This window comes from Fusarium odoratissimum (assembly GCF_000260195.1).
Source record: "Fusarium odoratissimum NRRL 54006 unplaced genomic scaffold supercont1.17, whole genome shotgun sequence".
In the NCBI taxonomy this organism is placed as follows: domain Eukaryota; kingdom Fungi; phylum Ascomycota; class Sordariomycetes; order Hypocreales; family Nectriaceae; genus Fusarium; species Fusarium odoratissimum.
The window spans coordinates 259,339-271,756 of record NW_022158703.1 but is presented as its reverse complement, the minus strand read 5'-3'; the positions used below and the strand labels follow the sequence as shown (position 1 = coordinate 271,756).

General features: G+C 46.5%; 8 protein-coding genes across 9 annotated transcripts; 2 read left to right on the top strand and 6 right to left on the bottom strand.

Annotated features, from left to right (window-relative positions):
- Positions 1-464: 464 nt before the first annotated feature.
- Positions 465-1,022, top strand: FOIG_10030 (uncharacterized protein; the record flags this gene model as incomplete). Its single annotated transcript, XM_031210322.1, has 3 exons — positions 465-581; positions 633-911; positions 960-1,022. The coding sequence occupies 3 exons, from the start codon at positions 465-467 to the stop codon at positions 1,020-1,022; spliced, it is 459 nt and encodes a 152-aa protein (XP_031059800.1).
- Positions 1,023-1,553: 531 nt separating this feature from the next.
- Positions 1,554-3,443, bottom strand: FOIG_10029 (uncharacterized protein; the record flags this gene model as incomplete). The annotated part of the gene is made up of 4 exons (XM_031210321.1): positions 1,554-3,031; positions 3,084-3,201; positions 3,251-3,282; positions 3,338-3,443. The coding sequence occupies 4 exons, from the start codon at positions 3,441-3,443 to the stop codon at positions 1,554-1,556; spliced, it is 1,734 nt and encodes a 577-aa protein (XP_031059799.1).
- A 1,258-nt stretch (positions 3,444-4,701) lies between these two features.
- On the bottom strand, positions 4,702-4,989 carry FOIG_10028 (uncharacterized protein; the record flags this gene model as incomplete). The annotated part of the gene is made up of 1 exon (XM_031210320.1): positions 4,702-4,989. One exon carries the CDS (start codon positions 4,987-4,989, stop codon positions 4,702-4,704), a length of 288 nt encoding a protein of 95 aa, XP_031059798.1.
- Positions 4,990-5,462: 473 nt separating this feature from the next.
- FOIG_10027 (uncharacterized protein) lies at positions 5,463-5,765 on the bottom strand (the record flags this gene model as incomplete). Its single annotated transcript, XM_031210319.1, has 1 exon — positions 5,463-5,765. One exon carries the CDS (start codon positions 5,763-5,765, stop codon positions 5,463-5,465), a length of 303 nt encoding a protein of 100 aa, XP_031059797.1.
- Positions 5,766-6,672: 907 nt separating this feature from the next.
- Positions 6,673-7,786, top strand: FOIG_10026 (uncharacterized protein; the record flags this gene model as incomplete). Its single annotated transcript, XM_031210318.1, has 4 exons — positions 6,673-6,775; positions 6,829-7,290; positions 7,342-7,564; positions 7,617-7,786. Exons 1-4 carry the CDS (start codon positions 6,737-6,739, stop codon positions 7,784-7,786), a joined length of 894 nt encoding a protein of 297 aa, XP_031059796.1. The 5' UTR covers positions 6,673-6,736.
- A 631-nt stretch (positions 7,787-8,417) lies between these two features.
- Positions 8,418-8,737, bottom strand: FOIG_10025 (uncharacterized protein; the record flags this gene model as incomplete). Its single annotated transcript, XM_031210317.1, has 2 exons — positions 8,418-8,561; positions 8,615-8,737. The coding sequence occupies 2 exons, from the start codon at positions 8,735-8,737 to the stop codon at positions 8,418-8,420; spliced, it is 267 nt and encodes an 88-aa protein (XP_031059795.1).
- A 750-nt stretch (positions 8,738-9,487) lies between these two features.
- FOIG_10024 (uncharacterized protein) lies at positions 9,488-9,838 on the bottom strand (the record flags this gene model as incomplete). The annotated part of the gene is made up of 1 exon (XM_031210316.1): positions 9,488-9,838. One exon carries the CDS (start codon positions 9,836-9,838, stop codon positions 9,488-9,490), a length of 351 nt encoding a protein of 116 aa, XP_031059794.1.
- Positions 9,839-10,188: 350 nt separating this feature from the next.
- Positions 10,189-12,121, bottom strand: FOIG_10023 (uncharacterized protein). Of its 2 annotated transcripts, XM_031210314.1 has the most exons (10): positions 11,877-12,121; positions 11,783-11,814; positions 11,634-11,732; positions 11,538-11,579; positions 11,422-11,488; positions 11,334-11,374; positions 11,072-11,281; positions 10,688-11,024; positions 10,549-10,631; positions 10,189-10,491 (listed from the first exon to the last, which is right to left on the bottom strand). In XM_031210314.1, the coding sequence occupies exons 1-10, from the start codon at positions 11,985-11,987 to the stop codon at positions 10,458-10,460; spliced, it is 1,056 nt and encodes a 351-aa protein (XP_031059792.1). In that variant the 5' UTR covers positions 11,988-12,121; the 3' UTR covers positions 10,189-10,457. The 2 variants fall into 2 exon arrangements, with proteins under 2 accessions (XP_031059792.1, XP_031059793.1); XM_031210315.1 differs by having other exon boundaries at positions 10,335-10,491; positions 10,549-11,024; positions 11,877-12,058.
- Positions 12,122-12,418: the final 297 nt, after the last annotated feature.

Below are 12,418 nucleotides of genomic sequence, written 5' to 3'. Positions count from 1 at the left end.
GTGTTCGCTTGTCTCAATCCGAGCAATTCGGGGTAGCATTCATCAATAGCACGCAAGCAGCTGAACCCTTCAAGATATCAGCAGGCGTCTACTCGCGCGTCATAATTGGACTTTGAGCAGCGTGGCTTGAAATGCCGCTTCTGAGTAGTCAGCCGCGCTGCAAAGTGATGGAGAGAGGCTTCGAATGATTGGGTGGAAGAGTCTAGCGTCATCAATAGCCTCACAAGGCGTTGATGCACTGGCGTTTTGGAGACAGGGGTTAGGCCGCTGGGCTGCTGGCATTTAGAGCTACGGGTTTAATGATATATGTTTGTCTTGGGCAACAGAGAAATTGTTAGCATGTCCTATATAACAGCTCTGTTGCTTGCTTACGTGCTGGCGATAGCTTCATTCTTTGCACGCCGTCAACGTGTTCATTTTTCCTCCTCGCTTTCAGCCTGAAAGCCTCCAAAGCAGCTGTAAAGATGTCATACAACAAAAACCAGATCTTCTTCTCGGTCGATAACCAGACGCCCTTCACCTTAGTCCCAAATCCAACCACATTCAGTGACTGGGGAGACTTTGGCGCAGGCCCGACAACAGTATGTTCTCTGCAAAACAGCCTCACGCATGTCATGCTAAAATGTATCAAGATCAAACCTTTCCAAAAAGGAGACGCCGGCCATGTAATATCGTCGAAATCACCATTCTGTGGCTCCGCAGGAATAGTCGGGTATTCACTCACCAGCAAGAATGGCGCCACTATTTACATTCGCTTCCTTGCAAGTAACCCGTACCTGAGCGTTCGAGACAACTGGGCATGCGTCTCGTTATCTTCTATCGACCAGGGCATCAACCAAGACACTTACAATCACCATTATTACAACGAACCTCAGCATGCCAGCATGTCCTTTGAAGAGAGGACTCTTAACGTAAGCAACTCCCTGTGCCCTTTCGGCAGAACGCTGATGTCGATTTAGCTTACTTCGAATATTGGTCATGCAGACCGGGCGACGGCAACGTTCGTTTTGACTTACGTGTAAGTAGCTACTCTATTACTCTCTCACTACCCTCGGGGTTTCTATCATGTTCGTTAGTGTTAAGGTCTTTTATAGGGTCCCGGACTTATACCAGTCCTCGTTTGTCAACCAAGGCTAACGCGTAGCGTGTCACAGAGTCTAAATCTGCGAGCTTAACAGGCCTCTACAGAAGTCACGAGAGTAATGGGATGATAGAAGAGTTCGGGTCAATCAAGTCGTTAATATCATAAACTAATTTCATATATAGTGTTACATAGTGACAGGCTCCCCACGATGAATCATACAACAATCCCCATGATACTTTGTTGGTTTTCCGTATTTTGAAAATGCGCCAGACCTGCCCAAACTCCAAATCATGTTCACTTTGCAATCAACTTGTTCAGGCTCTGAATGAGATATACAGACGGTCCCGGGGGGAGGGGGGAGCTGTATGTCCCCGATCTCTCTCGTTCAGAGAACTGGTAAGCTGACCACAAACTGAACAACACAAGGAAAGGCTTTGAGATCGGGGATTTTATCATAAAAGAAGAGACACTACTTCATGGCATTTAGGCCACCAGCAGAGATTGGTGGAGCCTTATCTCCCGCCTGCTCCTTTTCGTCAGCCAGTTGGCCAAGAGGCATCTTGCCCATGGAGGTATCGGCCTGAGAGCTAAGCATTCCACGGTTGGGAGCCTCACGGGGAACGAAGTGCTGATAGTCGGAAGTCATATCTGTTCTGTTCTGGAGAGAGTAGTTGGTCTCATCAATGGAAGGCTTCTTTCCGGTGGGAGCTTGTTTGCCAAAGAGGGTAGTAGAGCCGGACTGCTTGTTCGAACCAGACTGCATGCCGGAGTTATCGCTGCTGACATGAGGGAACTTGGAGTAGTTGAGAGACTTTCGGTGCTGAGCATAATCGGGCATATCTTGGTCCTTGCTAGGAGGGAAGTTGGAATTGGTCTTGGTGGAAGGTGAGAAGTCATCAGTAGTGCCATGAGAAAAGCCTGATGACATATCATTGTTCATGCTGGAACCAAAGCTGGGAGTCTTGTCATCGGGGCGGCTAGAGGAATAGCTGGAGTTGGCTTCCTTTGCCTTGCTGGACATGTAGCTGGGTGTAATATCCTGAGGCTTGCTGAAGGTAGCTTGACCGTAAGAAGGCAGGTTTCCAGTAGCGCCATGGGAGAAGCTTGGGGTATTCTCCTTAGATTTGCCGAGAGCGGGCTGGGTGCTGGAAGGGAAGTCATCAGCAGTGCTGTGGGAGAAGCTAGAAGGGGTGTCCTTGGACTGGGAAGAAGAGCTGTCAAAGTTGCTCTGGGAGAAGTCTTTGGACTGGTTGGGGTCTACATGAACAGTCTTGATTGGTGATCGGTCGAAACTACCAGAAGTACCGCGGGAGCCCATGGAGGCCAGGTGCTTGGACTGCTCAAATGACTTGTCGGAATCATTCTGAGGGAACTGAGATGAGATATCCCTAGCCTGAGTGGGTCCAGAAGAGCTATGAGAAACAGTAGAGGTAAGATCTGATCGGTTCTCAGTCTGCTTTGAGCCAGGAACCATGTTGACAGCGCGTTGTCTTAAGTTGCCAGCGGTATCTTGAGCCATGGAGGAAATGTTAGCCATTGTGCCCTTGGTGTCTTGGGCGAGAGAGCTGGCTTGGTCAACAGCTGTATTGCTGATCTCTTGGGCACGAGCCATGCCGTCACGGGCAATGCCTCTACCTCGCGGGGAAGTGACGAGAGGAATGGTGTAGATGGTGGTTAGGCCGAGGATGGCAATGCCGAAAGGAGACATGAACTGAATCAGGAAGTACAGAGACCCGGTGAAAGCGAAAGCACCAAATGTCTTCTCGAGATCTTCAGCGAAGAGGATTTTCTGAGCCTGAACAACAGCATACTGAATGAAGTCGTGGATATCCTTGAGCGTAGCATTGAGAGTTGATTCCGGAACGGTCTTGTACTGTCTGGGTCGCATGCGAGAGACGAAGTTGTTAGGGCCGAAGGAACGACCAGCGAACTCGGCCATGGACATCACTGGAAGCAATTATTAGTATCATGGGTGCCGAGAAGCGGAGATGGACTTTACCTCCAAGGCCAATTGCCATGGTTTTGAGAGTCAGCTGGGTTAGATGCATATGATGAACTGCGAGCATGAAGCCGAGGGCGGCAAAGTAGGATCCGATAGTTCGTGCGGGATCCTCCCACTAGACAGTATCAGCCACCAGCCACGACAACGGTTGAAGAGAAACATACGCTGATGTACTTGTAGAGGCTATCCTGTTGAGCTGTGGCGCCAAAGTCAGAAACATGACTTCGGTTTGATGACTGGCATTGTCTTACCAATGATTTCCTTCAATGGCCCGGAATCTCGACGTTCGACGTTGCTCTCCGAGCGTGGGGCATCTTCAGCCAGGACGGGCTGGAAATTGTTTCGCAGTCCACTCATAATGATTATCGGCTATCCAATTCCTATAATTTTAATACGACTAGGTTCAATTGATGAATGATAAGATTGTAGGAACACAAGCCACCCACTGAGCCAGCACCGCCCTTTATCTCTTCAGCTCCTTACCAGTGCATACAAGAATTCCGGGGCTCACCTCTAGTGCGTCATGGCTGATGCGCTCATGATGATTTCTCCGCGTCGTGACATCAGGGATGTCTCAGCCACCAGCCTATTTCTGGCCTAGACTTCATCCACCAACGTCTTGGTTTACAAGCTACTGAGCTGGCACTAACTACACCCACGTCATTTCCATCGTCACCGTTTCAGATTATCGAGATCAAGATGAGGTATTGTTTATATGCATAATGTACGGCTAAGACGGCTGGTGAGAGGAAAGCAGGATTGAGGAGGAATTCTAAATTCGTGGAATCCAAGGCTTGGACTTGGCATTGAGAAGGTTTGGGCTAATGCTTAGGATTGACATCATGGCGGGCTTGGAACAGAGAAAAGGCACACGACAGATATGTGTTCAATTGACCATCCAGATGAACTCATTCCTTAGATATAGCCATTCAGCCCATTCTATGTCATATTCGTCTGCGACTAGAGCTCCTGATTGTGGCTGGTAATCCAGACCCGCTTTGTGTCTCAATGGAAACCGGCTTGAAGATCGATTGAGCATTATTATCGAAACACGGCTCCCATTCCTCTAACAAACTTTCCTCTATGATAGCTCGGAGATTCTTTCCCGCACCCATCCCCGCTTGTCGATCTATAGTACTAGCTCCATGTATAATCCGAAGCGCTTTGCCATTGCTTTCCAACATGATGAGGGCTAGACATCAATCAGGCGCTTCAGCTATCGCTCATGGCCAACCTTGCTGTACTCCCGACAAGATAGCCGAAGGTTGTCATTGTGAGCTGATAAAAATGAGCCTGTCTTCGTTGCAGCTGAAGACCATTTACGTCTGCCCCCATATCATATTGATCTCCATCACCGATAAGATTACAAAGCTGACAGGGACCTCTCACTCCCATCGTTCCTTTTGTGTAAGTTTCAAGTTAGGCTATGCATGATGCGTGATTTCAATAGAACTTTCTGATTTGTTATATTTGAATTGAGTCGGCATAGCTTCGTTCGAGACTCTGGCGTTCCTATCATAGATACCATAGCCTAACCGATTAACTATCTCTACGAACTTAAATGAACAATATATCATCGTACCTAGCTTTTACTGTTTATCCAAGAGTTTCAACTCTAAAGAATCCAACAGCAATGCTCCTTCTTCTCAGGCTTCCAAGTCCATCCTGGCACAAGCTCCCAGTCCTCAAACAGCTTTTCCTGCTCCATCTTGATCGTAAGACCAGTCATGACAACCTCTTTGTCTTTACAATCTGTACTGACCGTAACTTGAAGCTTGTTGGCGATAATATCAACCTCACACTCCTTACCGCAGGCTGATTGGAGGCGGTCCGCGTCGCTCAATATGTCGGGTGAGTGATGCGGCTTGCGCGCGAAAGTGGCCTGTAGAATCATTTCAGTCATCCTTAAGTGAGCTTGGAATGGTGAACTGTTATTAAGACTTGGGTGTTGAGGAAACACGTCGCAAAAGTCGTAACGCTATTAGCAAAAAGGGGATAGTATAGACTAAGAAGAAGTTCAAATGCGGCAAACAATGTGTATTAAATATAATTAAGATTATGCCATAAATCCTTGCCTGTTTTATTCGACGTTCAGTTGTTCAAATTGCCATTTGTAACTGTTTCATGAACATATCACCGTGAAGCTCGTGGAACGACAGATCCGGAACAAGCCAGATTGATTGACTGGTGTTTTCGACATTCAAGGATCTATTACAGCCGTACGAAGTTGTTTACCACCTGCTTCTACTTCAAAGATTGAGTTCTTCGAACAGACTCCTCTACCTTAACAAGATTCTTCGGCCATACAGCCTTGTTTCCTCCATTTATCGGCTAAGCCGGTGTTCGGTGTAGTGCCAGAAGAACAACCTCGTATCCTCAAGCACTAAGGGTTTCGGTTTTCCCATCCTTACGAAAAGCAGTTATCTCAGAAACTTCCCAGTCATTAAACATCTGCAGCCTATAGAACGTTGGCCACATCTCGGCCTTCATCATCTGCGCGTCGTCATTTTCTTTCTCATAAGTGAATTTGATAGTCTTTGTTGCGTGGTCGGCACAAGGTCTCATATAAGGGCTAATGCATTCTTTGATCAAAGTCTCGGGGGTTGGATTTGTCCAGAATGTTAAATCGCCCTTTTGCCTGAAGACAACAATCATTTTAGTATAGTTGATTTTGGTCATTGTTAATTGAAATCAGGCGATATATTCTACAGCTGATTGAATGTAACAACGTTTTTGCAACTAATTAGTTGAATTCGTGTCTCTTGGTAAGAATTGAGGTATTTATACTCTTCAATGCTTTGTGATGCAGGGAAGTAGGATCTCTATCAAGAGTTCTGATCCTAATTCCAAGAGGCCGCTCGTAGTCGTCATACAGCCATTCTTGAAGTAGTAGCAAAAGAAATTCGTGTGTCAGAGCATCAGTCTCGTTTATAAATACACCACATCATGTAAGTCACAATTGTGACAGAAGATTATAAAAGGATCTTCTGTTTATAGTTGAGAGCTGAATAACCAATGACTGTTCGATGATGAGTTGTTATTATTATTTCCGACGATGGCACAAAACGGCGTCTCATTACCACTTCCAGTTACGCTAGTGATAAAGTTGAAAGGCATTAACAAATGACCAGTCTCGAGGCATATATCCGGCGTGTCACGGGTATTGAACATGATATTCCACCAGGCGGAGTTCAAGACGGTCTCGCAATGGATCGGAATTCCGTGTCAACGTTGATGACCCCACCCCGCAGCCTTTAACAGATCTCGCCGATTGGATTTGTACTCCGTAGCTACATGATAGGCTACCTGCTTATGGATGAGTTTCCGACTCTATTCGGAAGGAATAAGAGGATGCGGTATGGATTTTGTAAGCAGTAGACTAACATGTTGCTCCAGGCGTCAGCGCTAGGAGGGAAAGCGACGAGGGACCGGATCCCACGCGCTGATCTTTACCTTGTCAGGTTAGATACACCGTGGCAGCCAATCGTCGGCTTCACAAGTGAATCCTTATAAGAAGGTCTAGAAAAGTATATAAAACCAGCGACCCATCTGAGAAATCTTTTCATTTTTCGCACCTCGAGTCAGGAGAATATTATCACGGAACGTGATTCAAGTCCTATCGAAAATCGTTGAGCAAAGAGTTATCTACAATGAATTCGCCCACCGCAACTATCAACGGTATCACCATCGTATGATAGATAAAATCTCATTGCACTTTTTCGCTGAAACTAACCTATAGTAGCGAAACCACGCACAGCCCTACGAAGGTATCTCAGCTCAGCGACCTGAGCTATCCCAAGCAGGTCGAACTGTTCTCGTCTGCGGCGGTTCTACAGGCATTGGCCACGCAATTGCACGAAACTACTGCATCGCGGGAGCATCCGATGTCATTATATTAGGTCGCCGGAGCGATGTTGCCGAAGAGGCCGCCTCCAGGCTGAATGAGGCTTACCCCAGCACCAAGGTGACTTGGCGTACCTGCGACCTGTTCAATAGAGATCAGGCAAACCAGCTTTGGGATGATTTGGAGAAGGAAAAGACATCAGTTGACGTTCTCATTGTTAATGCTGTTGGCCAGCCAGAGCTTAAGTCAATCCTAGAACAAGGTGCGGATAGACTCTGGCAGGACTTTGAGAACAACGTCCATGCTCCTTTATACCTTGTTGAGAGATTCTATAAGCAACCCGGACATAAGAAACAAAAGGTTAATTCACCAAAGCTTGCTTAAAATAACTTGACTGACCTGTCGTTCTAGTTCGTTGTATCGGTGTCAACCCAAGATATCCATCGTTGGGATAGCGCGCCTCAGATGCCTGGATACCAACTGACCAAGAACTCTTTCGCCACCGTCCTGCAGCAAATTGCTCGTGATACACCAGAGTCCAACATGCGAATCATATCATTCCATCCATCGATTGTGTTTACAGAAGCAGCGAAGAAGGCTGGATATACCGAGGACACTCTGCCTTGGACAGATGGTATGTTGAACTGTTGCCTTTGTGCTCAGTACAAGTAGCTGATATATCTCAGAGAATATCCCTGGCGGCTTCGCTGTATGGGCTGCGTCCCCAGAGGCGCAGTTCCTCCATGGCCGTTTCGTATGGTCTACATGGGACGTAAATGACCTAGCATCTGGAGAGCTCAGGAGCCAGATTGACTCGGACCCATGGTTACTTAAAGTTGGGGTCAAAGGCCTATAAGAGTTGCATAAAGCCACTAGAAGGCTGAACCAATAACTATTTATGTAGGGTTATACTTCTGTTAGCGCCTCGGTCTTCCCAAGATGTATACCGTTACCAAAGACGCATCAGCCTCATGAGATTACTATATAGCTTACACGGGCTAAACCATCATAACACTTCATGTAATATTGTATTAAAGGAAATTTTATGCTTTGATTCCTCAATGATACACGTCTCCAGCCTATGCTCCTGCGAGCGGTGCAAGCGTCTGGACAAGACGAGGGTTAAATGAATATGTGAGTCAGACAGCTTTGATGCTTATTCTCACGTAGTCTCATAGGTTGCATCCTATGGGAGACTGAAGAAATATTACTTCTGTCGGGGAATCTTCGGCCCATATCAACCTGACCGAGCTTATCTAAAGCGAGTGCCCAATATAAATTGGCCTCACCTCAATCAATTTAACTTGACCGATTCAGGGTCTCTTAAACCTCATTTGTTTGCTCACTTCGGTGCGAATTAGCTGGTCGTCACAACTTCTATTAATGATTAGATGCCTGTACGATGATCACATTCCTTTTCATCATATATTCATAATAAATACCCAGTCTGAAGTCTCTTTGTCCTGAGTTAAACTACCTCCTTGATCTCACAGGAGAAACTGTTCATATACCGTCATACGCTCATCCACGACAAAAACTCGATAGTAATACCAACCATCAAGAATACACCCATCTTCTGAAGGACTCCCCAAAGGAACTCCTTCGTCGTTCTCGGGGATGTCATAGGTGAACTGACAGTGTAGTAAAGGGTGAATGAGAGTAACCCGGTATTAGGGTCACATACTTGCTTGCAAAGCTCTGTGCCACAAGCCTTAACAAAAGCATCTTTTTTCGGCACCTTGGACTCTGTTTTGTAGGGCATGAAGTGGACTTCCAGTTGAATCAGGCGCTGTGCTGGGGCCAGCATTGTGAATATGTGTTTCTTTGTACAAGGATGAAAAAGCGGTTATGCTGGGGGGTTGTGTTCGTATGCTTGAATGAGTTCGTGTAAGATCCTTGCCAATCTCCCCAGCATCCGTGGAACACAGGGTACTCATATAGGCGCAATCAGAAGTGTTGTTCGTTAAAAGCATGTCTGTTTCTTATTATTGGTCCAGGACCAGTTATTAAACCTATGAGAGATGGATAGTAAAACACCTAATGCTAAAGTTGACTGTGACACTGCCAAGACTACTATGATTCAAAGAACCTAAGCTTGTTCAGGGGAAGCTCCCCTCGCACACAAGAACTACAGATGCTGATTCATGGATATCGAGATGAGCATCACAGCTTTGGATTGAAGCGCTCCACTGTCCCTCCAATTACTGCCGTGACTTAATCAGAGAATTGCAAGAGTATATGATCTCTCCTCCGAATCAACTGTAACGATTTACTTCTTTCGTGGCTGGGATCCGTCTCTCATTTGGATGCCACTGAAATCTCATCTCAGCACATGGTTATCGAGAGTTCATATTCAGTGACATATCTCGTGTTCAAGTCGCCTCACTCTGTCGTCAAGAAGATAATTCAAAGACTGAATCATAGTCATGTCACACAATTCTGTAATACTCTTTCTTCCCATGTCAAAGTATCCTACACACTACTTCAGTTGAGGGAGTTGAAGTGTTCCTCAATTACTGTCTATGTGGATGGAACACCCGCGGTCGAAGGCATCAGACTATCGAGAAATTCCTCCAAAGTAGGCATTTTGAAAACCTTGAGTAGTCGTTCGTCCTCCATAGCATTGACAATCTCTCCATTGCTGGTCATGAAAAACAGTCCCTGAACACCCCACTCCTCCAAAAACCTTCTCCTTTCCTAGCAGATTCCACAATTCATCCTTCACCTTCCCTGCATTATTGAGCGTATCAAAAATTTTGAATGTGAGTAACTTGGTCTTTTCATCATATTGTTGAGCTGACCGCCGTGCAAACTTATGCTTCTTGAAAATATCTTCTTTTGGAGGTTCAACCTGCGTCATCTTTGCCTTGAAATGGACTTCCATCATCGCGTAGAGCGTTTCTACCATTTTGACGGTGGCAATGTAATAGTGGCAGATGATCGACCAAACTGTTGTGGCAGGAATGTTTTGGTAACAAGGTGAGCCCGTGTGAACATGTGAATTCCTTGTCCGTCTTCTTGTCTGTCTCGCCGGCTCACTCATCACTCATATACTGGCCTGGAAGTGGGCTGCTCCTCAAAGAGGTCTTCAAGCCGCAGCACCTCCGTTATTATAGACATTGAAGAGCAAGCGAGACCTTTCAGTGGATAGAGCGTCCGTGATGCTGTCGGAATGATTGTGAGTGAATGGCTAGGCAAGCAGAGGAAATGATGAAGTGGAATGTCTCACCGCAACCAGAATATCACTGATCAAGTTGAGTCACCGCTAATGGATGGTGTATTGAAAACAGGAAAGCTGGACTTGGTAAGCTCTAGTTTATTTGCTGGACCGCGGAGGGAGAACGATAATCACATCAGTACGGCAGCAAAGGTAGGTTATAGTGTCTGAAGCCCGTCTGCAAGGTGTTCAATTCATACGTCTATTGATATTGACTGCCGTGAAACTTGGCCCAACATCCACTCAATGGCCTGGTACCTAGTGATCTCAAGACAATGCTCGCGGTGCTACCATCCATGAGTACAATACTTTAAGCCTCTGGTTTCTGCCCATAAAAGACGGTCCTGTCAAGAATCAGGTCAGCATGCACTCATGGTTCACCAACGGTAAGCTGGACTTACACTTCAAGATACGCGTGCAGGGCTGGGTTCGTCAACTCTTTGCGCATGTCGGCCAAGAACAACTGAGCATCCTCGTATTTCCACTAATTCCACCGTCATCAGCAAACTGTCTTACCATCCGATATGCGCTCCAACTTACGCCTAGCATTTCGGTTAAGCCACGAATCGAGAAACCTTCAAGGCCTTGAAGAAGGAAATGCCGATTCCAAGCACCCCACTGCTTGAGAGTCTTATCTTTTGGCCAAGTTCCAATAGGCACCTTGATCCTTCGACCCGAAACATTGGTAAATCCAGCGTCAGAGATTGACTGCTGCATCTTATCATCCCAGAAGAAGGATTTGCCTGTCAGAGATTCAATCTTCTTGAAGACCTCAACCCACTTGTAAAGCGGCGACTCAGGCCTCAGGGTATCGTCATCACACTTTGAGTTGCCCCAGAGTTCGACGCTTTCTACCCAACCACCAGGCTTAGTGTGCCTAGAGGGATCAGAAGCAACTCATGCCATTTTCAACAGGAAACGTACTTGAATGCTTTGCGGTAAAGCTCAGTCCAGTCGGGAATACAGCCTATCATAGAGCGGGCGTGAATGAAGTCGAATGTGTCATCCGGATAAGTCCATTCGTTTGTGATATCGTCAACCTCGAATCTGCAGTTGGGGGGTACGAAGTTTGGCTGGATGGGAGAGAGATCGACGCCGAGAACGTCAGCCGAAGGATGCTCATCAGCGAACTCGCTGTATTTGTTAGTTTTGATATCAGAGACGTGCTTCGTCTATGTGAACTCACATTGCCCAGATGCCAGTTCCGCATCCTATGTCAAGAACTTTCTGCCTCTCAATTAGAGGATGCTTACATATTTTGGAGTGTTGTTTACCTGAGGGCTGTCGCCAATGGGTGCCTCATACAGCGAATTGCCAAGGATGATTCTATATACCTCATGCCTGTTCGAATGTGTCAGAAAGTTACCATTGTGGTCCATGTTGTTCTTACATGAGGTCTTCAGCTTCTTGTTGGCGATCATCATTGGGAGCCCTAAAAGTTGTATAAGCCTACTAGAACATCAAAAAGCAATCAATGAGAGCTCACCAATAGGATCCATCTTGGTAAGCGTGGTATCGTCGTCCATTCTCCCACTTGAACGCCATAATCGACGACCGAAGGGACTCGGTATCCGTGATCCCAGTGCTGCAATCACGTAAATAACGTCGAAAGACCCTGACCTGATATTGACTCACGATTTGGAGTAAGAAGAATCCGAATCATCATCCTGTTACCCAAGATTCTCATTAGTCTCCGGAGCGGTCGAAACCTATCGTGGGTTGATCATACAACTTCAATTGCAGCCTGTTCTTCGGCAACCTGGCCCAGCGCAGCAGGGGACTGCGGTCCCGGCGGCGACTTGGTAGGCGACCTAGACTTTTGCGACTTTGGAGACGACATTTTTCGTACAATATTCGCACAGGATATGCTAAAAGTGTCGAATTGAGATTAAACTTGGCGCCGTCGAAAACTAAAAGAGGGATTAAAAAGCAAGAACAGACCGCTCGTGTGTTGGTTGATGAGGGGGTTCCCACTGTATCCCTGTCGAGGGGATATCGAGCCAACGCATATCCTTATGCATGTAGTCTTGGGTTACATTCCGTGGCGGAAGTGTCAATCAACGGTGCTAATCATCATTGCCCCGGGGTTGTGGAGCACGTTCGATGTTCAGCTACGGAAGCTAAAATGTCAGATCATGTGCATCATAAGAATAATATCTTGACTAAATATGTATTGCTGATGTCTTTGGGTTTAGTTCTGAGACACGCGTACAGAGAATACCGCGGGATTATGCAAGGAGCTGCAACCCCTTGCATTGTGACAGTGATAGT